This window comes from Triturus cristatus, chromosome 3_1 (assembly GCF_964204655.1).
Source record: "Triturus cristatus chromosome 3_1, aTriCri1.1, whole genome shotgun sequence".
In the NCBI taxonomy this organism is placed as follows: Eukaryota; Metazoa; Chordata; class Amphibia; order Caudata; family Salamandridae; genus Triturus; species Triturus cristatus.
In genome coordinates this window covers 736002286-736029274 of record NC_140583.1, presented here as the reverse complement: position 1 = coordinate 736029274, position 26989 = coordinate 736002286, and the positions used below count along the sequence as shown (strand labels likewise).

Here is a 26989-nt window from a genome sequence, read left to right as displayed (position 1 = left end):
GCCACATCACCCTGCCGTGCGGCATCCCAAGGTGAGCGGCCCTCCTCCTACACACCGCCCTGTCGGTGTGTCTCGTTAGCCAACCATCATACAGTTTTCCGCCAATGCTCGTGTTTGTTTTCCACTGCTTTATGAGACTCTGCACCCCTCCAGTGCCCCCTGCTGATCATTTCGGACCATATGATGGTCGTTCCCCCGAAAGCTGCAGATGCCCTTATGAGGTCTTCCTGGATGGCGTGGCTTAAGGCTCTCCTTCCCATTTGTGCCAAGTCATTTCCCCGAGGTGGATGATCAGTAAGTCTGGGTGCCAGGCTGCATCTGCCAAGAGATGTTCAAGTGTTGTCGCCAGCCTGCTCCATTTCATCCCTGGTTGTCCCAACCACCGGATACACGTGCCTCTGGGCTTGCCTGCCAGCCTGTGGCCCGTCTGCTGCCACCAGGTTCCCATCCTGGCAACAAATGAATGGCCCACTACCCACACCAGCCGGGGGCGCTCTCCTGTTGAACAATGGATTGCATGTCAGACAATCAGACAGTCATCGTATCAGCTTTTGTTGTTTTTTTTTTTGTTTTTTTTTTTGGGGGTTTGTGGTGTGCCACCCTGCCGTGCGGCATTCCAAGGTGGCATGTTGCGCGCCACTGACCCTGCCGTGCGGCATCCCAAGGTGAGTGGCGCGACCCTTCCCGCGGGGTTCAAAGCAGCTGTGGCCTGATATATGTTTTGTACGCCCTGGACCGCCACCGGCCCATTTCCTGAATTCTTGCCTCTGGCATTCCGTGTTGTGATGCCGCTGTCGCTGCGCCGATCCTGAACGAGTGAGGAGCAAATGCTCGCGAGGGCAACCCTGCCTTGTCCAGGGCCTTGCGCATCAATGTAGTAAATTGAAATCTGCTCAGGTTACTACCGTCCTGATGCTTGAACAATGCTCCCCCGCCTGTTGGGCGAGCTTCCATATATTTATGCAAGTAGCATACTACGCATGACCTGTCGCTCTGTATGCACCTCAGCTGTACTACTGCGCCCTTTCCCTCCTGGTCCGTTTTTGACCTTCGCAGCTTTATTTGCACTGAGGCTGGCCCGGGTTTGACGTCCTCCGCTTGGATGCAGCGCTCTGCCGTCCCCTGCCTCCTGGGAGCCACTAGCTCGCTAATGCGAAACGCACCAAAGAATGCTATAGAGAAAGCTGCTTGGAACAGGAGGAGTTCAAAGTTATCTTTTGTACACCACGCCAAGGCTTCCAACAGCCTGCCAAGTTTCTCAAAATCTATGGGCCTCCTGCCATCAACCTTTTTTCCTTCGGCCCGCCTCCACCCTTTCATGGCTGCCTTGATGTACAGGGATGCTGTTGGGTCTTCCCCTGTATGGATTTTCGCATAATGGGCCATGGCTGCCAGGTGGGCCTGTGCCCAGGACCTCGTCTTTTTGTTGGCGAATGCCCATTGTATAAAGCGCTCCGCCGCCCTTCTTGTCCCCTCCCTGTCGGTCAGGGACCGGACGCCACCTATCTCCATCACTGTTGATGCGTATTTTTTGTAGCGCCGAGCCGCCTCTGGCGTGAGGGCCTGGTTCACCAATATGGAGAGATCTACCCCCCCAGGTCCCACAGTTGCGCTGGGAAAGGTGTCATGCTTTCGTCCGCCCCAGGTGCCAGCTCCCTGAAACGGTCCATCTGTGACCTGGACAAGGCGTCTGCTACTGTGTTGTCCACCCCCGGGACATGGCGGGCCTTCACCTCCAGATTCCCTTCCAGCTGCAATTTAACCAACTGACGCATTAGCCTTAAGATGTTGGGGCACCTTTCCGCCCCCCCTGTTAATGGCTTGCACCACCCCTTTGTTGTCAGACCATAGTGTTAGCTTCATGTCTTTTAGCTCACGTTTCCATATCGTCAGGGCCACAACAATGGGGAACAGCTCCAAAAATGTTATGTTGCCTGTGAGACCTATTCTGTGCCATCGCTCCGGCCACTGCCTAGCACACCACTTCTTGCCAAGAATTGCCCCGAATCCTGCACTACCTGCTGCATCCGTAAATAGGGCTATCTGCTTGGCTGTTACCCAGCCCTCCCTCCATATGAGGATGCCGTTGAAGTCTGCGAGGAACTTGTCCCACATTATTAGGTCTTGCTTGACCCCCTTTCCCAGCCGTACGTGATGATGCTGGTGTGTGAGGCCTGCGGTCAACTGTGTGAGTCGCCTTGCGAAAACCCTACCCACCGGTATGACCCTGGCAGCGAAGTTGAGCTTCCCAATTAGCCTCTGTAGCTCCTTGAGCGTTGCTTTGTTCTTGCCGCATAGGCCTCGCACTTCCGCCCTAAAGTCCTCTACCTTGTCTTGAGGAAGCCTAGCAGTTCCAGACACGGAGTCCAGCTCTATGCCTAAGAATGTGAGTTGTGTAGAGGGGCCCACTGTTTTATCCGGAGCCAGGGGAATCCCTAGCGCCCCCGCCAGCTCTTCAAACGCCGCCAATGTGCTCCCACAGATTGGTGACTGGGGGGGACCCGTAAACATGAAGTCATCCAGGTAATGGAGCTTCCCCCCTTTCGGGTGTCTATCGTGCAGGGCCCATTCTACAAAGGTGGCGAACAGCTCAAAGTATGCGCAAGATATGGCGCAGCCCATAGGCATGGCTTTATCAATGTAAAGGTCCCCTTCCCACTGGAATCCCAATAGATGAAAGCTTGAGGGGTGGACAGGTAACAGACGAAAAGCGGACTCGATGTCTGCTTTGGCCATGAGTGCCCCCCGCCCTGCCGCCTTTACCATGTCAATAGCATCATCCACCGATGCATAGCTCACCGAGCATGCCTCTGGGCTTAGCCCATCGTTCACTGAAGACCCTTCGGGGAAAGAGAGATGGTGTATGAGCCTGAATTGTCCTGGCTCCCTTTTGGGAACGACCCCCAGGGGGGAGATCACCAGGCCTCTTTGCAGGTGCGGTGGTAGGGGGCCCTCTATCCTGCCTAGGGACTTCTCCTTCTCCAATTTCTTGGTGACCACCCCTGGGTGTTGCCTTGTGGATTTCAAGTTCTCTGCCCCCCCTAGGGGAGGTGTGCCACTGAATGGTATCACAAAACCTTCCTCAAAACCTTTTACCAGTGTCGCTGCGTCTGCTCTGTTGAGGTATTTGTTTGCTAATTTACGCAGCTGATGTATGTTAATTGGGGACCTGGCTAGCTGGCAATCATCCAGACCCCGTACTTCCACCTTAATGTTGTCTTTTCTTGTCCTTTTTATCCCTCTTCTGCTCTTGCTTGCCTCGACACCCAGCTGACGGGTGCCCGCCCCCGCAATTGGAACATGCGTGCAGGAACTTACATGCTGCACCCCACGTGCACGCCCCGGCATCAAATCTCCAGCAAATTGCAGGGGGGCCATTGGATGAGGGTGGTTTCCCCGCGCTGAACTTGGGCCTATGAAACGCCTTCCCCTTCCCTCTATAGGAGCTTCGAAAGGACTGGTCATTCTTTCCCGGCCAAGCTTTCACCTCTTTTGCCACTAGCATCTTGTGTATAAACCCAGAGACATCCTCCTCGTTCCATTCCATCTCTGGATGCCTCTGCATCTTCAGCCTAAAACCTTTGTCATACTCCAGCCATGCATCACCTGGAAATTGTCTCTGGGCCCAATGAATATTAGATTTGTATAGCCATAAATCTGCTGCACAGCGCGGAAACTTTTCTACAATGATGCACGCCATAATTCTAAATGCATCCAACCAATTGTCAAAGTTTCGCTCCTTCCTGGCGCCGCGCCTCTCCCTCTTGTCTTCCTCTTTCCTATCGCAGGCTGTGAGGTCCAACCCTTCCATTTGCACCTCTAGCAAGGAAAAAATGTCTATGAACTCTTTGCGCCATAACCTTTCTTTGACCGCCACAGGGATAAGACTTGCCAAGCCCGTAGCTCTGGTTGTCAGGGACGCAGGGCCAGGGGATGGCCTGCTGTAGCCCTCTGCAGCTGGTGCCTCGCTCGTTGGGCCGCTTACACCACCCGTGTATCCCCATGCCGCCAGAGGTGACCCCACACTGCCCTGGCTACTCTGTCCTCCTTGTCCATGTAGTCTAGCTTGCCGCACCCACCCGGGATCTATCAAGTGCCATGGCAAGCCGGACACGTCATCTGCGCGCTGCGCCCCTGCTTCCCCGGCCCCCTGCCCGAAACCTTTGAGCAATAGCGGCGCCATTGATTTTACACATTCTTGCACAATGGTCGTTATATGCTCACCGCCTGTTGCTCTGCTGGGGTCTCCACTGCCGTCGCCTGCTGGTGCGCCCCTTGATGGTGGGTTCCTTCTTTGCGGCTTCTTCCTGGGGACCTTCCTCTGAGCCTGCCCTGGTGCAGCCGTCCCTGGTGCTGCCGTCTTATGCTTCTTGGGCGATGGTGGGCCAGCGTCATCCGTTGCTGGGGCCTCTATTCTTTCTCCTCCGTCCTGGCCCAAATGTGGCTTCAGCCATTCCTTGCCATGGACCTCCGCTGCCTCCCTGATGCGCTTCAGGAGCTCTGTAATCTCCTCAGGTTGCCCCTCTGCCAATCGTTGTTGGCGGGGTGCTGCCGCTTGCCGATGCACCAAATGACGCTCTTTCTTTTCTTTTTTTTTTTTTTATCGCCTCGTCTCCAACTACGTTATTTCAGCCTTTCTGCCAATTGTCATTGCCCTCAAAGACCGGGCCGGGTGCGCCCGTTCACTCACCCCCTCAGTCTCAACAACGGCCCTTTCTCCAAATCCGAGGCCAAGTTTGCCCCCAAGCCACTGATCGCCGGCTTTCTCGCTGCACAGGTTTTTTAAGCAAGCGTTTGGTCTAAACGAGACCAGCCCATGCGATGTTGCCGTCAGTGGTTCACTGTCTCTTTAAGCAGGAAGAACACTCCCCGGTCCCGGCAAAACGTACGCAAATACAACGTTCGCGTTCCGCTGGGCGCACCCGCGACTAGTGCGCCTGCGCCGATGCCAGGGTAAGGAGCTGATCCTCACGGTCACGGGAGCAAGAGCGTGCCACGGTAAGATCGTTCCGGTGGTGGCGGTAGGATCGCAACGTCCTCCGGGTGGCTCGAGGGAGCCCTGGGACTCCGGCAGTGCCGAATGCAGGCCTTGGGGAGCGGGAGCGTGACTGTCTTCGCCCGGCGCTGGTTGCTGAGGGGCGCTTGTGTCGACGGAACCTCTCCACACCTGCCAACGACCCGAGACCCTAGATCCTGCGGGGTCGCCACCCGGGAGTTCCGCCAACTCGGAGAGGGGCGCGCCTGGTTACCGCAGTCTTTGACCTACGCCTGGTCGCCGCTTCCTCGCGCAGCACTTCGTCGTTCGTCCAGGCAGCACTTCGTCCTTCGACCAGGCAGAACTCCGTCCTTCTTGCAGGAAAACCACGTCGGTGCGCCGCTCTCCCAGCTCCACGAAGTTAGGAGCTGCTTGGGAGAGCGGTTCCTTATATTTCCCTATTTTCTTCCCGCCGTTCTGGGCATGCACCCCCATTGGGGGGTTTGTATCCTGCATCGCCCCCCCATTGGACGAGGGGGGGGGGGGGGGTGGGGGTTGGTTGGTCGCCACCAAGCTAGCCTGCGGGCAGGAGGGGCTACCGCTTGCCGCTTCCGGTCGCCGGAGGCGCCCAGAACCGGTTTTTCTGCCACCTTATGGCGCCGGCCCCTGAGCCTCTCCCCCCCTTCGGGGAGGAACGGCGGCCTCTGCAAAACCGGGAGTTCAATCGATCCATCAGTAGGAAATAAAAATCTAATTTGGTGGGCACGCACAACAGCACTGTGTTATTACACTCAATGTCATACAGCAGCTCCACATATGTCGACCCCTCTCAACCACCAAGAACCTTTTATCAAATAAGATACCTCTGAAACAAACCACTAGATTGTGGACTTGAGCAAGGCATGCAAATCTAGAATAATTTGATGCTGCAAAAGGCATTTTACAGGTAATATTAGTCTATGTGCTTTGTAATACAAAGCTCTCTGGTGGCTACACATGTTCACTCTAAAATAACATAAGGACTTATTTCATTCATTTAGAAACATACTTCTGCTTTGTTGAGCTCTTCAGTATAGACACTCGAAGTCAAGCATTTTCGATGATGACCAGTGCGACAAATGACATTTTTGCTTTGGGAAATTACAATTAATGGTAGCACCCAGAGATATCAATGTTTCAGAAAGGGTGTCAAATATACCAAGCAGGGAATCCATCTCTTAAGAAATCTTGTACATGTACACCAGATATGAAATGAAATGGCATTATAGCGCCACTGGGCCCAAACGTAAGAAGGGTAGTGGAGTGGCACATATATTAAATTTGACAACAGCAAATGTATTACAAGGGCCCCTCAAATCACAATACACCCGCTGTAAATTCTCTAAGTCTGGAGAAGTAGAACAGTAAGGCAACTCAGCCATATATGACTCGTATCACCAGGAAAGGTGGCTCTGAGCTCTCAAACCATGCTCCTCTTCCCCAAGAAGTGTACACCCAGATCATCCGAAGCAATACATCAGTTTGAATACTTTCGGGTTCGTAACGTTTTAGCATGAGATAGAAACAGGAGCATTTATCACAGCAGACAAAGGTATTACCTGAACTGTATATTCAAGACAGGGGCTTCTGAAAAGTCTGATATGCACTCAATATTCACAACTTGCTGCACCTGGGCACCACCATCCACTGTGGGATCCACTGGCTTCGTTTGAAGGTTCAGATTTGAGAACAGTTAAGGAATGACTGCAATAAATCTCTTTGTTTGGACAGTCTGAATTCTGCAAAGTCTAGCAAGGTAGATCATACGGATCAGTAAATAGCAAGTCAGTGGTGATGTGGTTTGCATTAGAATAAGCTCTCTTAAGGGGCAGGGCTCTTGCATGAGTTGTCATTGCCGCAGGGCAAGCTACCTAAATGAATATAGACCAGATCAAAATCAGGTTTCTAGCCTGACCGGTCTATTTCATATTCAGCACACAATCAGACAAGTATAGCCTACTACGCATCATGAGAAAAACATAGCCCTCTGTCCTATGCTACAAGCATACTTCCTAATTGCATGCAGAAACTGGGCTGGGTTAGACAAACCTGATCACCATAGAAAGTGAAGAAAATGTGCTTTAAAATAATAGTTCAACTTAAAAAGCATAATAAGAACCCAAGCAAAACATCACATCATACACTACCCATGGGAAAAATGCCCTGCTGTAGCACGACTGTGGCATCCGTTTGGAGATGAATTTGCACATTAAAAGGCACAAAGTCAGCAATATTGCATTGGAACAAGCATCCTGGACAGTAAGCTTCACTTTGCAAATGTACCAAATCTTTCACCAGACACAGTAAGCTTCATATAGCGAATTTCCCCAATTTCTCACCAGACATACGAGCTCACTAAAAACATCACCATAGCAGATGAAACGATTGGCTCCACTGCAAAAAAGTAAAAAGCATTGGCAAAGCCAAAGGTCTGCTCTTTGTAAGGTACTCCAATGGCTATTTTTTGTTTTTGTATTTCAACGCACTGAGAAAGAAAAAAAAATGGCCTTCTGATTGGTCAAGGGAGCTTTTTCTCCTGTCTGCCATTTTGGTACTGCAGTACCAGGTGATCTGATTGGCTGACTGCAACTTCGAACAAAATGTTGTGGCCATCATTACAGGACTCGGTCTCCAAGTCTTGAAAGAAAAGAAAAAACTCGGGAAGGGTGGGTACACACTGATCCACAGGGCCACTTGACGTGATCCGAATGGGACCCCCATTTAAGTTTTTTTTAAAATGGAGAGCGGGTACAGCGGTACCAAAAAGAGTACAATGGGTCATAGACCAGACCATGCGGCCAACTATAGGCAGTACAAATAATATATATGTAACCATACATGCACACACATAACCAAAACATTTAGAGATTTGAACATAAGCACAACAATGCTCTTTTGCACCGAAACACAATTGGACAGATGACTGTATCTGGTCACCTCCTGTTACGTTAAACAGCTGCAATGTTGGAGCCCAGGGAAAAATCGGGATTAAAAACTCAACTTCTTCAATTCAACATTCTGAAGACAATACTTCAGAAGAGTTCAGTTTCTCTGAGGTTACATGAGACAATGTGCTTCCCCTTCCATAGACCAGTGAAAGATTAGACAACCATGCCTCTGCTACAATACACGCTGAATCACTATCCCTATAGATGTTACTGTTCAGAAACAGAAGCCTTACTGACTGCAACACACTCATCACTTACTTAATCCTACCCCCCAAAAACGGAACATTAAACCCCACAGATCTCATTAACCCCTTTGCTGCTAGGCCTTTCACCCCGTGCTAAGCCCTTTTTTAGGCTATTTGGGGTAATTCGCTCTTAGCCCCTGTAACTTTTTGTCCACATAAGGTATCCACACCAAATTTCCGTCATTTTCTTCCAAAATCTTCAGGATTCTAAAAGGAACCCAGGAATTGTGGATTCCCCTGGAGGGGAAGAGAAATTGGGCAAAATACACCTTTAGTTTTTTTTTCAGAATAATGGGAAAACAGTGTTGCAGAAGAAAGCATCTGTTTTTTTCCCTGCAAAAGGTATCAACAAAGGGTTTGTGGTGCGAAACTCTGCCTCGTCCCAGATTTCAGGAACAGGCAGACTTTTGTCAGAAAACCGAATTTTCTACACAGTCTTGGCATTTTACAGGGACATAGCCAATTTTTCCTATTTTTTTGTGCTTTCAACCTCCTTCCAGTTAGTGTTAGAAATGGGTGTGAAAGCAATAATGGATTCCGGAAAACAATATATTTCTGAAAAGTGGAGAAAATTCTGAATTCAGCAAGGGGTCATTTGTGTAAATCCTTCAAGGTTTTGCTATAGAAACTAACAATTGAAATCAAAAATCAATATGCCATTACGTCCGCTGGACCCTTTTGGTTGCAGGGATATATAGGACTTATAGGTTCACCAAGAACCCGAGATTTCCAGAGCCAATAACTGTGCTGCGTCTTGCAAAAGTTTTTCATTGTGAACCTGGTATATAGAAATGTATTTGGTCAAATATAAAGAATGAAAAATAGGTACCAAGGAAACCTATATATTTCTGAAATGGGAACAAAATATGTCGTTTAGAAGCAGTGGTTATTTACACATCTCAGAAATTGTGGGTACTCATACAAGCATTTACACACATTTGGAAGGCAGAAATGCAAAGAAAGTCAATTGGTAATAACACTTGTTCTACTTTTCTGTGTTTCCTTAAGTCTCCCGATAAAAATGGTACATCACTTGTGTGGGTAAGCCCAGTAACTGCGACAGGAAACACACATTTTTTCAGTGAAATAGACCCTTTTTTCACAAAGTGCCGAGCTGTGGATTTTGGACTCTGGCTCTGCTGGCATCTAAGGAAACCTAGCAAACCTATACATTTTTTAAAACTAGACAACCAGGGGATCCCAGGATGGGGTGTCTTGTTTGGCTCTCACCAGGTTCTGCTACCCAGAATCCCTTGCAGACCTCAAACTTTGTCCACAAAACCAACATTTTCCTCACATTTCTGTGAAAGAAAGTTCTGGAATCTGTGTGTACCCACAGAATTCCACCCACCTCTCATTCCCAAAGTCTCCTGATACAGATGGCACCTCACTTGTGTGGGTAGGCCTAGTACCCTCAACAGGAATTGGCCCAAAATGCAACATGGACACATCAAATTTTCCAGTGAAAACTGACCCTTTTTTCAGAATGTGCCTAGCTGTGGATTTTGGACTCTAGCTCTGCCAGCACCTAAGGAAACCTAGCAAACCTATGCATTTTTTAAAACTAGACATCCAGGGGAATTCAGGAAGGGTTCTGCTATCCAGAAGCCCTTCCAAACCACAAACTTTGTATAAAAAATAAAAAGTGACTGAAAGTTCTGGAATCTAAGGGGAGCCACAAATTTCCACCACCCAGCATTCCCCCAAGTCTCCCGATAAAAAGGACCTTGTTTTGCGAAGGAGTTACCTGTGTTTTTGATCCAGGGCTCTGCAACCATGGAGGGAAACCTACCAATCCCTGAAAACTAGACACTGGTTAGACTTGCATGGATCCCCCGTTTTCCTACCAGAATCCCCTGCAAACCTCAAATTTCGCTGGGAAAAAAAATCTAATTTTTCTCACATTGCTGTGTGGCAAAGTTGTGGAATCACCGGGCTGACACAAATTTCCTACCACCCAGCATTCACCCAGGTCTCCCAATAAAAATGGTACCTCAAGGTCTGGGTGGGCCAAGTACCCGGGGCAGGGAAGGGCCCAAAACATATTGTGGAGACATCAAAATGATCACAAAACGACCTGGTTTTGCAATGGCGGCACCTGTGTTTTTGGTCCCGGGCTCTGCATCCATCTAGGAAAACCTACCAAACTCACACATTTCTGAACACTAGAAAACTGGAGGAGTCCAGGGAAGTGCGACTTGCATGGCACCCCCAGCGTTTTCCTACCCAGAATCCAGTCGCCGCCGGAATTAATCGCGGGTGGGGGGGAAACGGGTAGTGCAAGTGGGGGGCCGGTGGGAGCCTGGGTGGGGAAGCGGGGAGGAGCAAGGTTGGGGGAGCTGGGGGGAGCGTGGGTGGGCGGTAGGGCGGGTGGGGTGCAGGGAGTAGCACAGGTGGGGGTGCGGGGGAGGATGAATATATTTAATAATAAATAAAAAATGAAGTACCTGTCCGCAGGCCGGTTCCCACGTTATCTTGGTGCCTGCTTCTGCTCTCTGGACTCCAGCTTCCGGCAGGAACAGGAAGCAGGCAGCCTCTGTCCCCTCGGCCAATCACACTACAAGGGCAGCGTTCTGATTGGTGGGGACGCTGCCCAGCCAGGGGTTTACGGGGAGGCCATTTTCTCCATGTAGGCTGCATTGCAGCCTGCACAGAGAAAGGGCAGAGTGCGCATGACTGGTTTGGGCAGCCCCAGAGGGCCGACCAAACCAGTCATGAGCAATCAGAAGTGGGCGCGCCACTCCTACGCTGCTCGCAGAGGAGACCCATCCACCCGCAACCAAACCCTTCTGCTTTCTCACAGTGGGAGAAGCCGAAACATAAAATGGTAGTTATTACCATTTTTTGTTTCTGCTTCTCGCACTGCGAGAAAGCAGTGGGGCGATGCTCCATCGCCCTAGTTGGAGGAGCAGCCCCTGCCAGAATCCCTTGTAACCCTCAAATTTTGCTGAAAAAAAATAATTTTCTCACATTTCTGTGTGGAAAAGTTGAAATGTTGCAGCTAGAGTTTAGTTGAATTAGATTTGTTTATTCCTTGGACTAACGATGCTCGGACTCCTGGACACCCTTTCTTGTGGTCTCTTGCAGACTAGAGAGATGCTTGCTTACTTCGAATTGAGGAAAGCTCTCCTCTCTACAAAGTTCCACAGTTTGAGTGCAAAGGCTTCATGCTTGAGCATTCTTATTCTCTCATCAGTAACCTTTATTTGGTGTTCTGAAGCCAACACCTTACTTAATTGCTTAACCAAATGCCCTTTTTCACGACCTACTATTTCTTAATTCAGATTAATGGTTTTCCTTTATGGAACGTACTTTCTGGATGTTCTGTAGTCTTTATATAATTTTTGTACCAGTGATGTTTTTGCTTATACTGTAATATCAGCTTCTAAACAATTTAAATTTGTATGTTTAAATTTAAGATTTAAAATCATTATAAAAATGACTAGATCTTACTAATTTGTTAGTAAAACTCTAAGTTTACCTCAACTCTCTTTCTCATTTCCTCTGGAGCCTACTAGTTTCACAGTTTAAGGCAATAAATGTAAATGCTAGCTCTATGTCACCTCTTCGTGTTGGCCAACAAAGGTCCATACAACCAATGACACGGTTTGTCTTACAATGACTCCTGTAGATTAGGAGTTAAGAATCCCTGCTCAATCGCTCTGTGCAACATTTATGTCACACCTCCAATAGACTGGCTTCTCTCTCATCATGGCTCAGTCAACTTTTATGAGAACGACAGCCACATTTCTCTCAAGCTAACCAATCACCTAACCCAATCGGACACCATAATAAGAGGACTATTAGTACTGAAACATGTTCAAAAACTGAAATTCTAGTGGTGGGTCCAATACACATCTGCAAAAACACAGATACTTTGTGCTCTCTGTCCACTCTTTGAGGGGAGGGGGTGGGAGGGGGGGTCGTCCCCATCAAAAATAAAGCATGCAGTTTAGGAGTCATACGGAATGCTAACATCAGCATCAACTTTCAAGTAGGAACAGGTATTAAGTAACCTTTCCATCAAGTCAAACTTTAAACAAGCATTTGCAATGCAATAGGTCTCGCATTCACGCAAGTTTGAGCTATTGACATTGCAAATGACAACACCTTTTATTTTTGTTTTTAAAACATAAATAAAAAGCATTGTCATTTACAATGCCAATAGCTTAAACACGTCTAAATGCAAGACCTATTGCATTGCAAAAGCATGTTATTGCACTGGTCAGGCAACATGCTAGTAGTGTTTCAGACCAGACCTTATAGTCTTGGGTTGCCAGTATAGAGTATGTGTAATGTTATTGGTTTGTTTTTGGAGTTCATGGTTTATTGGTTGGTGGTAGTAACCTACCTCCCTCCTCCCTCGGCTGTAGCCAGAAACATTTAATAAACTGCAGTTTATTTTTTGCAGGGCAACTTTTATATCTATTGGTAGGAGGTTTGCCTTGCACATCTTTACATTTGGTGTCGTTTTCACCCCAAACTTCTTGCTTCTATCTTGTTTCCTATGTTCTTTCTTATTTGTAAAATTAATAATGCTATTCAGTGGCAAATACACATGCAACCCTTTAGTATTATCACTGGTGAAATACTTTTCGTTTCTCCGTAGCAATGACCATAACTAACACGTTGATGGGATTTTAGAAAGATATTGCTTTGATTGTCAGACAGGCACCGTCTGACCTAAAAGTCATTTATTAAGGCTTGACTACTTTTCCTGCTTGGGCCAGAACCCAGATCCTTCGTTGACCCCTCATTAGTAGTCTCCGATTTCTCAATGCCGGGAGATTTCAGCCCACGCATCTCTTCTGTGTTTGCTCTTCTCTGTACCTCTGTGATTGATGGTCTGTTTGTTCTTTAGCCGTCGGAAGACACCATTCCCTGGAACACACTGACGTGTCTGACGATGAAGTGCCCGCTCATTTAGAGAGTAGAGAGTATTTTCACAAATAAATCTCATCAGTTTGTTGTAGGAAGCAAAACGTTCTTATGCCGTGTCAGCTTTAGTTAAAATGTGTCCTTAAATTGCAAAGCACAATTATACGTGTAAGCGTTTTTGGCACGAACTAAGAACCATTCCTGATACTAAACACCTGACAGACGTTTCGCACCAGTGCACTTCAATATTGAACCCGCCCTCCAGAACACGGACGAGATGTGCACATAATCAAACGAGTGGTGCGCGCGCGCCATATGGTTTCAATAATCGCGCCCGTGTCTGGGCACGATAATTGAAACCATATGGCAGGAATGCGCGTAATAGACACCAATAGGCCATGGGCGGAGCAATGCGCCCGCCTTTATCCTATTGTGTGCTATTTTAAAAACGAACACGTAGGCAAAGGCCAATAGCAGGCCACAAAAGTAAAAACACACGCACGAGCGTGTACAATTCCAGGGTCCATTTCAGAACCCCGGACAAAAGGACTCTCGCCTGCGCGAGCACTGCTGCGCCGTGCAACGCAGGACGCAAGCCCTAAAAAATGACTCCCCATTTCATTCCCACCTCTCAGCGTGGCAGTTGGGGCCCTGCCTAGCTGAAAGCTAAAGTACTGCACTGCAATGGCTGACAAATTAAAAGATTTCAAATGATGTAGAAGCTGCAAATTTATTTTCAACTTAAATAAGTACAATCATATATCTGCACACCTCAAAATTCTTCACTGGCTCAAGCCAAGGACAGAATCACCTTTAAATGTCTCCCCTTCACTTAGGAGTGCATCAAAGGCTTGCCCTTTAAATACCTGGAAGAAAATACATTGTACAATACACCCCAGCATGTAGTCTACGCTCAGATCGTAATATCAATAGTAATGGGCGCAAAACCAATTGTATAAACAGCAGCCACTGAAGGTTATTTTATTCCAACGTGGGCAGCCCTCACCTTTGGAGAAACTTGTTTAGCAATAAACGACATTCCCAGTCTCTGATGCAGTACAAGACCCACCGGTTCTATCCTGCAACCAACACTATAGCATGCCTCCTATCCATGCTCACTTTCGGACATTCCATCTGCCGATGTTCTGGTTTTGTCTTGATCGGTCTCTCATGTTCTCACAAAACTCTCCTGTGGTGTAAGACTGTATTCATGGATCATTGCAGTGTATGCTTCTTTGATGCCTCTAAGCGATTTAGTTATGCAATCTTCACTTTAAAAGTAAAACATCTGAAGCCCGTAATAGGCCTTATAACTATGGACAATATCAGAATTAAAAAACACGTACATATTAAGAATCTCACCTACAACCTGAGAGCACACCCAAAGAATGATTATCATTGCACTCTATTAAGCATACATATATGTGGTTATGCAGCAAGCAGAAGCATGCACAGTTCCAGAAAAGGATATTAGACCGTAGATCATCAGAACAAATAAGCGTTGGGGTGAAGTTTAGGAACTGCGTAGAAGTCTTGTTACCGTAAAATATCAGCATCCGCCCTGAGGGAAAACAAAATCTCAGGGTAACAATAGCAGGCATAAAAAGTCAGTAGTCAAATATGAAGCAGCAACTTCCATAGTCACAACTCTTTGAATTTAAAGGAAGAGGTGAGACAATCCATGCCAGCAAAAACTGAAGTTCAAGCATACACACTTCCGATACCATCTCTGAAATTCTGCCTTGTGCCTTTAGGCCCTTCAGACAGCATTTACCCATAAACTAGCGAATTTCCAGTTTGTTCTACACAAGGTATACCTGTCAGGCAACACAAACTGTGGGTCAGATGAGATGATTACTACACTTGTTTTAGCAGCAGTCAAAGAGGTGCTGAAGAGGATTCCTTCTGGTCTATCAGTCAAAAACTGTGCAAGAGCAACATGTAAAGAGCCAGCCTTTGAATAGGAGAGAGGATGTGGCCCAACGGCTAGAGCGGTCGACCTCGAAGCTGGGGAACTGGGTTAGAGTCTTGGCAGGGGCGCTCAACATACTGTGATTTTGGGCAAATCACTTCATCTCCCCGTGCCTCACAAAAAATGAATCTGTCAGTCTGTAATGCAACTGGTGCTCGTGTAAAGAGCTCCGATACCTTCCGGTTGAGTGTGCGCGATATATATAAAAAAACTCCTACAAAAAAACAAAAAAAAACTCTAAACGCTGGATGTCATACCACCAAATGCTGAGATTTAAGATGACAAATGTTGCTTGAAAGCAGTCCTATGTGAGGGTTTGGAAAGCTATGCCGCCCTGCCAATATAAATTGTTTTTGCCTGGCCATAGGCGATCTCCCTCACCCCCGTCAGAAAGACAATCATCAACCATGAAGCTCGCTGTAGGAACACCTGTTCACTGACTGTCACACCACATCCGGACTCTGTTGTCGAGGGGGCATCCAGTGGTCACTCCTGTTTCCTCTACAGAAATAATGAAGCAGTCAGTTGTGGCAGTGTGAGAACAGTCATGGGCACATACCTTTTTCCCTGTACTGTAGGAGGATTGATTACAGACTCCGCCTGAGGAAAGTCCCACAGGGCCTTTGCCTTCATGATGTCAGAGATATGCAACGTTTCTGTAACTGAATGTAAGAGATTGTGTGTGCTTTCATGTTTGCCTGGACTACTTGTGTATTGCACAAGATGGTAGTCACCTTTATGATTGGCTGCCAATGGCTACTCGGACTTGAGTGCATGCAAGTATGTCTCATCTGTTTCCTTACCCAAAACAGTTGTGTGTCTTCAGGAGGGAGGGGGTATTGGGAGGTATCCGACCTGAACCCTTTCAAATAGTCCTCTTCATAAGTGAAATCTATCCCTCCTGTTTCCCCACTAAAATATCAAATCCCCTGGTAATTGACCTCTCTGCCATTCCACATCCACATAGATCATCCGAAATGGTCCATGAGGGAAACCTGAATGCATACCCCACAAGATGATCGCATAAGAAGCACGCGTGTCCCTGTTTGGAGGGACACTGTAAACCTGAAAAGGTGCAACCTCACTGGATTGGACAAGTCTGGCCACCAGAGGAGGATAAGCATTGGTCTCCTCAGTCAGGGCTTAGTTCAGCACAAGGAGACAGGACAACCTAATCAGGACTAGGAATGCTGCTGAGCCTCCACCATCCTTACAGACTGAGACTAAATCAGGAAGATCTGATGAGATGCTATACTAGAAACTTTCAAGAGAAAGAAGAACTTGCCTGCCTGCACTGTGAGCTGGAGTGAAGCTGCCAGGAGGAAGTGACATGGGATATGACCGCAAAGGCCCAGCTGCCTGGAAGCAGCTGTATGCAAAAGTCCTGAGAAGCAGACTGCCTTCGAAACAAAAGATCATCCCGGACTGCTTCCCAGGAAACATTCACAAGACCATCTGCATCCAAGAGAGGCATACGTGCCATCAGCCGTCGAGAAAGAGGAGTCTGTTCAAACTCACAACCCTTTCTTTACTTGTAGGGGACATGTACCAGTCTTTCCAACTGTCCCTGGAAGTTGTAAGGAAGATAGACAACGATCAGCAGCGTGGTCCCATGCCATTACCTGGAAGCTACACTGAGTTCTGGATGCTTGGAATAACTTTGCGAGGCCAAGCAGTTTCGGAGACATTGCGGTATAAATACCCAGTCAAGATACTGTTGTCTAGAATAAAAGAGAACTGTCCAGCTGACTTTCTATTGTCCCTGGACCCAAGGTGACTTTGCGGCTGGAAACTCTCGACAGTGACTGGTGGGTTTCAAGTGACAGGCCACTACCCATGTACCAAAAACTCTGGGACACCTAAGGTGAACTAGCACACCAAGATGAACTGGCAACTAAGCCACTGTCCCTTCATTAGCCCAGAGGCTCAGGTAACTGGCCCACCACAGAGGGCAGCGTTGACTGATAACACCTCTCCCTCAGGGCATAAAGGGTTGTTTTACATACCCGTCAGACAAGTGGGCTCTTCTTTGCTTCAGATAGAGGGTCCTGGGCACATACGTCTAGATCATCGTGGTAAGGGTACAGGGAACATTCATGAGAACATCCCTGAAAGAAATCACTGCAAACTGAAACCAACACTATTTTGTCTTCAATATTCTGTCTAAAAAGGATTACACCAAATCCAAGGACTACAGTCCTGAATTCGATAACATTGGCCATATGGACTCATGTTTTAATAAAGCATAATACCTACCATTAAGAAGATACTAACATGTTTGGGCTTGGCTCTCCATCCCAAAAGATACTAAGCACTTCTGGTTTTTATTTTCATCGCTGCTTAGGGCGTTTGTTTTTCAGTGACACACTGAATGAATATTTTAGTTAAGTGCTATCTCCGCTTCTACCACCGCAGCACTTCTTTAAGTAAGCCTTGTGTGCTGAACTCCACTACCTTGACAAGATGTTTTTGTTTATTTTGGTTAGCAGTGACGTGCAACGCTCCATGTGCCAGTACTTCATTTTTAAAAGAATAAGTGCTGGTCCCAAGGAGCCTGAGGCAGGTTATATCGATGGTCAGGATGCCAAATACCAAGGCTGTGCAGTCTTCTCTCCACCTAAATCCTCTTTTATGCATCACTATACACTCCCTACCTTTTTATCTCACACTTGCAGGTTCATCCTCGCTTTATTCCTATGTCACTGTTTTTCTGTCTGTCTCTTCCTCCTTCCTTTCCTCTTTTGTGTTTTCTCTCCCTTGCTCTGAATCAAAATCTGTTGAGAAAAAATAAGTGGTGGTCCCCAATAATAAGTTCCAGTGAGCAACCACCTGCCCAAATTAAGCACTGCTATGTGCACGGACATAACTGCTTTAGAAACTGAAACTAACAGGAACCTTTAGGCTCTGGTTAGTTTTAGTGTGATTGTTGCTTGGGGGCACAGCTCAGCCCCCCAGACACCAATCACAACAGGAGAGGTACCTTTGGAGATCTCCCCTTTCTAGCAGTACTTCTCATTAGTGGATCGCTGCAATAGGGTGATCATCAAACAGGGTTTCCCCCCTCTAGACCACCAGGGAGCTTTCAAGTTGAGGGAGCACCGCCACCCCCCCTCCCCTCAAGCCTGACAATTGCTACCCACATCCACAAAGCTCCATAAATAGTCTTTCTGGAGCGGGTGGCACATTGGTGGGGAGGGGTTATCTGTCCATCCAATGGGGAAAGGATAGCCACAGACATCAGTCCAAATCTATTAAATAAAATGGTTTCTGGGCCATCTTGGCAACATTGAGACATACCCTCTAACCCTTAATAGTAAATAGTCTTTCATAAGCAGTAAACCATTTTTGATCCAGAAGAGCTATACCACTTTTTCACTCATTGATTTTAGTTTCAGGATTTACAAAAATGGATGGAATTTCTGGTGATAGCCATTGATTTTCGTATATGAGCCAAGCATAACACAAATTCAGTAAATGGAACATATTAATCAAATTCAATTGATTGGATTGTGTATGAACAGAGAAACTGTCACATTTCCCAGCCTTTGTTCAATTTTTACATCACTGGCGGTTTCATCTGCTTTTGGAGGAACAACTGCCATGAGAGATTCAAGATAATGAGGTGAAGGCAAACTTCGAATATTGAGAATGCAAGGGCTGCTTCACTCAAAGGATTTTTAAAAATTGAGAGGTTGTTTCTTGTTTGAGCCTTTTATGAAGGTGCCTAATGTGCTCAATCTTCAGATAGCTACTGGTTTGGTAATAAATATTAATCCAAAAATGCAATGGGTGCGAGGCAGTATGTGTAATACAACGCATTCTCTTTCTGTGAATGGTTCCTCATCTAACAGTCATTGTCAGTGAGACAGAGAGAGATAACATTCTACTCTTGTTGGCTTGTGTCTCAGTGAGTAGATGTGTAGCCACAGACCCCCATTAAGGGGTTTAGCAGAGCTAATGGCATAATTGAGTGTTTATAAGGCCGTGAGACCTTTGAGCTCTTTAGATAGGTCTCTTGGGGCCTTTCAGGTCTGTCTATGTGTAGCAAATTTGCCTTCTCTGCATTGTCTCTTCTGGTTTTTCACCTTTTTATAGACCATATTTTTTCTGATTTTATGACTGTGCACTTTGATACTGTCATTGTGTGCCTTGCCCTGTTAAATGGCTGCAAGGCATATGAGGTAGCAATCTAACCCAACAGCAAAACAACCTTGATGGCTACGTAAACTTGCTTTGTCCTGCATGGAGCTTTTGGTGCCAAAACTGAAAACCAGCGAAAGCTCAAATGACTTGGGTCTAAAAACCTGTAAGTCAAATGGTAAAAACTGTAACCGGTGCGACTCGCTTGGCTTACATTACCTGCACTTCATTATGGTCTGTCTAAAACTGTGCCTAGGTCCTGGTCAACTGTAACTTTACATTGGCATTTTGTGTTTTCTTGGCGCTTTTATTTTAACTTATAAAGATTCTTATCTCTAGTTTCTCTTATCCAATTTTAATAATTTTGGTATCTCTTTCTGATCATTAAATCTCCCATATTTTTCTAACTAGCTTTAAAAATGTTTGTGTGTTGTATTCTCAACTTTCATGTTGTTGGTAGTGTGTGAATTTAAGCTATTTTCTTTGGGCAATTGACTACTGCAGGTGAACCTTTCTCTTTGCTAAACAGTTACCATTTCAACTAAAGAGTCGTCAACTTATCATTGGTTAGCTGCAAATCATTAATAGATCATTAGTATTGAATTGCAATTTGGAGGGACAGTCTAAACATGCCACTTCCAAATTGTGATTTACTATCCGTATCCAAACCCATTTTAGAAGTTGGTAAAACGTTACTGATTCCTAAAATGGGTTTAGTACATAATAAATTATATTTTAGCTGTCACAAACTCTCTCTTTTCGTAAATCAGAGGGTTTGCAAGTGCTATAAAGTTTTATACATCTCGCACTCGGTCACAATGCAGAATTAACGTTGGGTGTGTACCCGAGCTGGAATGCAAAAACACTGACTGGATTGTGACTCCCCGATACACCCCGCAACCCCACCTTTCCACTCAACCCTAAAGATTGTACATACTTATTTGATGGTAAGCAGAAAGTGATACGATGACGTTTATCAAAAAACTATACTGACATCTGTAGTAAAATTAGGTTAACAACTTGCAGTCATGTGCTGGTTTAACTGCAGTCCGAAGTATGCTGTGGAGCGATTGAAAGAGAATCCTTAAAATATTATGTGGGAGTCTGCCACAGTGGAAACACAGAGCTGGTCTCAACAGTTTCTGAAATTCAAGGGGAAACATGCCTCACTCTGGTGAAAAAGCTAAGGCCAATCCTCAAGGAGATGCGCTGAGAGCAAAACGCAAAGAGCCTAGGGGTTTATTTCTGATCTTATTGGTGTAGCAACCAGAAGATTGTGTGGACATACCAAACGGAGAATAAAGATTAAACACACAATTCTGAATTGCCCTTGTGTAATCACTATGAAGTTAATGAGGTTATGAAAGTAAAAAGATGCTTTAAGTTCCATATTAACAAGACATGAGCCATCTGAGGGGAAAACAGATCTTGGTGCATCAGAGGAAGGGGGTGTGAAATTCGCACGTACCCACTGTTGTGTGGCACTAGATCTGCTACTCTAAGCAGGAAAGCTAAGGTAATCAATATACCCCAATAAACCAAGCTAATGGAATATGAAATAAAGTAAAATCAGGGTGAAACTTTCAAACACGGTTTTGCAAGTGAAAGTCTGCTGAGGCCAAAGTCAGTGTGAAATACTGCAGTAGCTTTGTTGACGCAGTGTCTAGCACTACATTCAGCTGGTATGGGTCTACAGACTTGGGCATATGAGGATTAATTCAAAAAGACAAACACTTTTATACAATGTTGAATGCAAGCACTGTCATAAACGAAACGTTTTAAAAGAAAAAGCTGGTAGCAAAAGTAACACTGGATTAAATATCCTCAATCCACAAGCATGCGCATGCGCACACACACACGCATTCACTCAACCCACGCACACGCTGGTGTCTCTTACCCAGGTTTTGACGAAACTCAGACTTGAGACCGATCTGTAGCAGCTGATTTTCATAAAGAACTCCATTATTTTTACACACAAATCTAGGAGGAAATTTGAAAAAAGGGTAAGAGGACTTTACTGCAGGCAGTCGTATCAAAGATGACACCAGGCCAAATGACGGAGGGTGACATGCAGCAAGCAGAGACAAACCGTGCACCAGAAGTTCCCTCTTCCAAAGACGTTGCAAGCCAGTGTACTGCATTAGCAGCCCAACAGCAGGCATTTCTGTGAATACCAATGGTGTTTCATTTACGATCTGATTCTCCTATTGATGTTCTTTTCTTTGCTTTTACACAAAAAAGCATGAAAAATTATGTTTACTTGGACTGTGAGGATACCGTGACAATTTACCTGATGGTCCCTTGAAAGGCACTGTAAACATTTTTATTTAATTTCAGTAATATTGATAACCTAACGGCAAACTGAAACCTAGGAAATAACATCAGAAGTTTGGTAGATTAAAGTATTGAACCACTTGAAGAATGAATGCAGGCCTAGCTCTTAAAAGAACTGTTTCCTTGTGAAATACAGGATAGGGAGAATAAGTAGAAAAGGCAGGATTCCACAACCATTCTTGTCTAATTACCAGATGCATGAAATCCACTTGGTATAGGTCATCTGTATACGGATGCAAAATCAGTTTAAGACATCACACAGAACAAGAGATTTGTAGTAGCCCTTATAATGGGTGATGTCGTAAACTCTAATTTTATTAATTGTTATGGGTACCACAACTACCTTACAGCTTTCTTGTTCAGTTCAAATGGAAAAAATGGAAAATGCAGGGCTTCACACACTTGCTGTTTTCTAATAATATGACATATGTTCACATTATTTATTTATTTTAGGGTATTTATGAATACAACTTCCACTCCCATGGAGTCTCCATTCCTAATGGACTAAGGGAGAGGTTCTAGTTGTCGAGGTTAGCAAACAAGCAGGTTCCGCTATTTGCCAGAACCAAAGATTGAATAAACTAAGTTGCCGATATGATGGCCCGCTACCCTGAAGGGTTTATCCCACTTCTTATACCTACATTTTGTATCTGCAAGAAAGTAGCAGGAGGAGGAACGCAACAACCAGGTAGGGGTGTACTTCATGGTTTTTGATGCAGAAATCCAGGCCCGTAGCCATGAAATGCTCTACACATACCACCATAATGTGATGTCCCTGTCTTTGTTGGCCTTAATACATGGGGAACTTCAGTCTGTCTCTAGCCGAGCCACTCCTGCAGCTATGCTGGCTCTGCCAGGACCCTCTATGACCACCTGCTACCCATCTACAAACTGTCTCTGCTATCTGTAAATTCCTACACTTGCTTTAATACTGGAGGTACCAGGGCAATTTCAATCTACACTGCCTGTTTGATGATGAAAATTCTCTCAGGACGTCCCTAAATCATTGAATATGCATTAGAGCAAGAAATATATATGGCCATCATGCATAATTGTGACTAGATACTAGAAAAATTGAAAACCGGTACTTGTGAAATGTAACATCAATGTGTTCACTGTTTGCAAAACGATACTGTCACAAGGTGTTCTGTTTTGAATAATGTTGAACTACAAATAAAGCACAGGAAATGACATAAAACAGTTGCGAAAAGTAGTGCCAGCTACCGTGAGAAAGGCTGTTCTGTCCGAAACGCGTTGGTGTGACAGACTGGGCTCCGTTAATAAAACCTAATAACCTATAAAGTTCCAGAGTGCGGGATAATCGGGAATATATATGAGCAGTTGATCTGGCCAGCCAGACATGAGACACCATTTTCGGTGTCAAACGGCAATCGCTGGTTTTCTTGACTACACTATTTGGAGTGGGGCAGGAGTGATGGTGTAGGAAAGTCTATTTAAGTTTGGTAACTAATGATCCAAACTAACGTAGAAAGAGCCTGGAACACACTACCTCGAAAGCACCTGCTTCAAATTAGGAAGGCAAAATAAACACTCTTTCTGAGGAGAGACTGCTGACTATAGGATTCTACTTGCGCCTGGATGTGCATTCTCGAGGTTGTATGTCAGACTAATGAGAACAAAAATATCTCACCTGCTAAACTTTTAGGGCAAAAATGCTGAATACACAAATATTGTAAAGGATAAATATCTAATATTAGATTTACTATTCTTAACCCCACATCTATGTACCTTGGAGATATGCATCTTTCAGCAAGGTATATCACTCTAAGAAATACCATCAGCACCTGAATGTCTCTCTTGCATTTAAGGTAGTTCGTTACGAGGAGATTTAGCACCGAAAGACCAAAACAGAAATACGAGATTTGCATAAATTCTCAGTGCAACCAAGAAAAGGATCCTCTATCGAAATACTGCTTGAACAAGATGGCTAATCCTTCTTAACACAATTCTGGGCAGGGCTGAATGATGTTCTAAGTCACCTAGCAGACGTGCCCACATGGTTCCGAACATCACTGAAGCACTGCAGTTTGAAACTGGCAAGAACAACAATATCACACGGCAATATCTCAGATAGACCATGCATCAGTACAATTTTAAATCTCATCACGGCCTATTCAGATAAGAGAAATACTTAATTCAGCATCTACTTTGAAATATATTTACATGCTGTGTGTGCCTATGGAGCTGAAGTTTGTGAAAATAAAAAGGAAAGAATGGGATTTTATTTTTTAATCTATTCACACACACACAGCTTTCAGTCTGCTACAGAAAGTATTCAACAACTTGTTGAGAGGTACAAGAAGCTCTTGGACTTTGCACCCTAATAATAGCTTGCATGCGTATTCCAAAGTTGAACTTTACAATGCTGGCAGAAATGTTCAAATTTTGTTTATTAAACGCACTCCAAAACCTGGTGAATATCATTTTTCATGACGCTAGAGGTGACAAAGCAGTGAATTACGCATTGATTTTGTGCCACTTGTTAAGATTTAAGTGTAGATCCTAAATGAGTATTCAATCCCAACAATAACCACATTTGAAGAGTGTCATCGTGGTAGGCCTACGAGTACTAAAGTAGAAACACCAAGTTGTAAAATGACTGTCAACAAAGTGTATGTTCATAGTGATAGCAATAAAGATGGGAGGTATACACATTAATCTTAGATCTAGTGGACTCCAATGACTTCAGTTTAAATTGTGACAAATCATTTTTATGACACTATGCAAATTCCCCGTCTGCCTTACTTTTTGTAATTGATCATTGTTGCAGAACAGTTCCTCTCACTAACAGCCGTGTGATTGTTGATAGAAACCAGACTCTTTTGGAATTCTATTGCTGCTGGAACGTTTAGCAGAAATGAATTAAAAGACAAGGTTTCCGTTTCATAATATTCTCCACATTTTGATTATTATTGGATAGTTAGATGGAAATCTGTAATACCTAGTGCTTATGTGAAAAACTTTATTTTTTGTGTGTTAAGTACTCCAATGGTTGGGGAACGTATGTAAAATTAATTATAAATATTGAACTCTGTTTTTTATTGACACTAATGAATACTTTTTGTTACACTGTTAACCAGGCCTATTACATTTTTCCACCATGCGCCAGTTCATGATCCAAAGCGGTTTTGCCATATTAAGTCAACAATCTACATATTCGTCTGAAATGTATGGCTTTAGACAGGGTAAAGGAAAGATACCTCTTTTGCTTTTGAGCTTTGAAACTGCCTGTGGCCCTAAATGTTATTTTTTTAAATCATGGCAAGAGAACACCCTTCAGTGCTAATATCAGGTGTCCATTTGCTTGCTGATCATTTCTCAATGAACAACTCCAATGAGGGAAAAACCTTAGTTCTATTGCCACATACAGGCAGAAATTAGGCGAAACATTGGCCAGTGTTGCATTTAAGTTGAAAAGATCTTCTGTGAGCAGTTCCATCCTGCACCAGGCTGGGTGATTTCGCTGCCAGCTCAATAGTTGGTCCCCTTCTTTGGAAGACTCCTTTACCAGTGTCTGGTGAGGTGGACTTGCAGATGACCCTTGGTGCCAGAAACAGCGGTGCACCCAGAGCGAGGTCTGAAACGATGATGACCCTCTCTGAACAACACATTCAGGAGGTGCCCCTGGTCTTGGTAGATGGTGGCGGTGCAGAGTTGAGAGACCGCACTACAGATCTGTACCCCACTGAGAGGTGGACAGCATCCTCGAGTGAAGTCGCCGTTATGAGCGGCTTACAAGGACACTGTAGCAGTGAGAAGCCCTAAAGCAGAAAATGTCAGGGTCTTGTGCAGAAGACGTTGAAAAAGGCCAAAGTAGTACACTATTTCCAATATAATATTCTGAAGACGCCACAGAATGAAACAATCAAGTTAGTACTGTGTTAAGTTAAAAGAGTACCATATTGTTGTATTCTCCAAATATAGTTTTCATAATAACGTTTAAGTAAACTGGATATGAAATGATTACAGATGGTAATAAGCTTTACAACATTGATGTAGGCCTAAAAAACCCTGTTCTAGAAAACATGGATGATGTGAGGCCATGGTGTCAACTAGCAAAATTATATTACACATTCTCTTTCAAATAAGATGATTTATGGAGATGTATATTTACCCATGAAAAGGTAACGTAGAAAGCAAATGTACATATAATGAAATTTAGATCTAGGGACTGTCAGAAATTATTTCACATTTCTTCTGGACTTTTATATTACGGTGGCATGGAGCACAGTCATAAAAGACATGTGATTAACGGAGTGCCACTAAGGCCATACCTGTGAAGCACCATATCTGAAAGAGATCAATCACAAGTCGGGCAGGTATTCATACACGTGTGTGTAGAGAAGGTCAAGGGGCCTCTCACACAGATAGGACAGCTACGATAGGATTGTTTTTTGTATAGTTCACTTCTGCCCACATAGGAACAGTACGCCATAACCGGAGAGGCACTAGAACATTTGTATGAAGGCTCCTGCCACGTCATAGGATTTGAGTGTATTATAGTTTATTCTTGTCAGATACCATAAACCCCGAACGACTTGGTTGGTGATTAATGTAAGGTTTCAGTGTGAACTGCCAGAACATCTTTGAAGCCACACAAAAAGAGGGGTATATGCCAGTCGCAAGAAACACAAACTGATAGGGAAGTCTGCCTGGTATCTAAAATGGAGCAGAATACATAGGAATGTGAAGTAGGTTGTGAGGATGTTTTACAGAAAGTAATTGCAGTGAATGGAGAAATGCTGTATTTTAAAAGGCAGTTTAGATGGGACCATTATGAGAAGTCTACATGTAGTTGACCTTTGAAAGATGTTCCTGGTGTGTTCCAAATAAAAGTTCATAGTGCCATCTGTAGACCAGTGCTTATTATCTATTTAAACAAGTAGGTGGTGTGGTGGAGTCTTTAAATACGGCAATCACTATGAAGTTTATTGGGGCTGTATGAAGAATGGCAAAGTAACTAAACTATTAACCAGTTAATGGAGCATTGTTCTAGTCAGAGGACATTGGGTGGTTAGTTTGGTATTCTACGTAACCAAACATCATTACACCACCGAGCTGCAACCAGGCCATAAGAGAAATTACATATAATCCAAATCCTTCTATAACTGGATCTATAAACACATTCTTACAATGAAAGGATTACAAGTATTTATGGGGGAAAAAAACCATGACAAATATTTCTAAAAGTGCATCTCATTTTAGCTTCACAGTGGCTACAATTCCCAAAATGCTTCCTTGTTGGAGGAGGTAGTACATAATTCTACACCTTTACAGTAATAGTGGCAGGCTCCGGAATGCCTCAAACAGTATCTTGACTAAAGAAAGCACGCAATTGAGCCCTGAAAAAATATTGAAGAGTATGTTAAATGGAAGTACAGAAAAGAAACTTTAAATAAGCATACAGGCACTTGAAAAACCAAATGAGAAGTAGAAG

General features: G+C 44.9%; 1 protein-coding gene across 4 annotated transcripts in view; it reads right to left on the bottom strand.

Annotated features, from left to right (window-relative positions):
• The window catches only part of AP2A2 (adaptor related protein complex 2 subunit alpha 2), a 495736-nt gene that overhangs the window by 17062 nt on the left and 451685 nt on the right, over window positions 1–26989 (bottom strand). For all 4 annotated transcript variants that reach the window (XM_085644892.1, XM_085644893.1, XM_085644894.1 and 1 more), the window contains 3 exons: window positions 21095–21177; window positions 14558–14646; window positions 6574–6698 (listed from right to left, as the gene is read on the bottom strand). In XM_085644892.1, the coding sequence (XP_085501018.1) occupies window positions 6574–6698; window positions 14558–14646; window positions 21095–21177 (297 nt within the window). The remainder of the gene's footprint in view (window positions 1–6573; window positions 6699–14557; window positions 14647–21094; window positions 21178–26989) is intronic.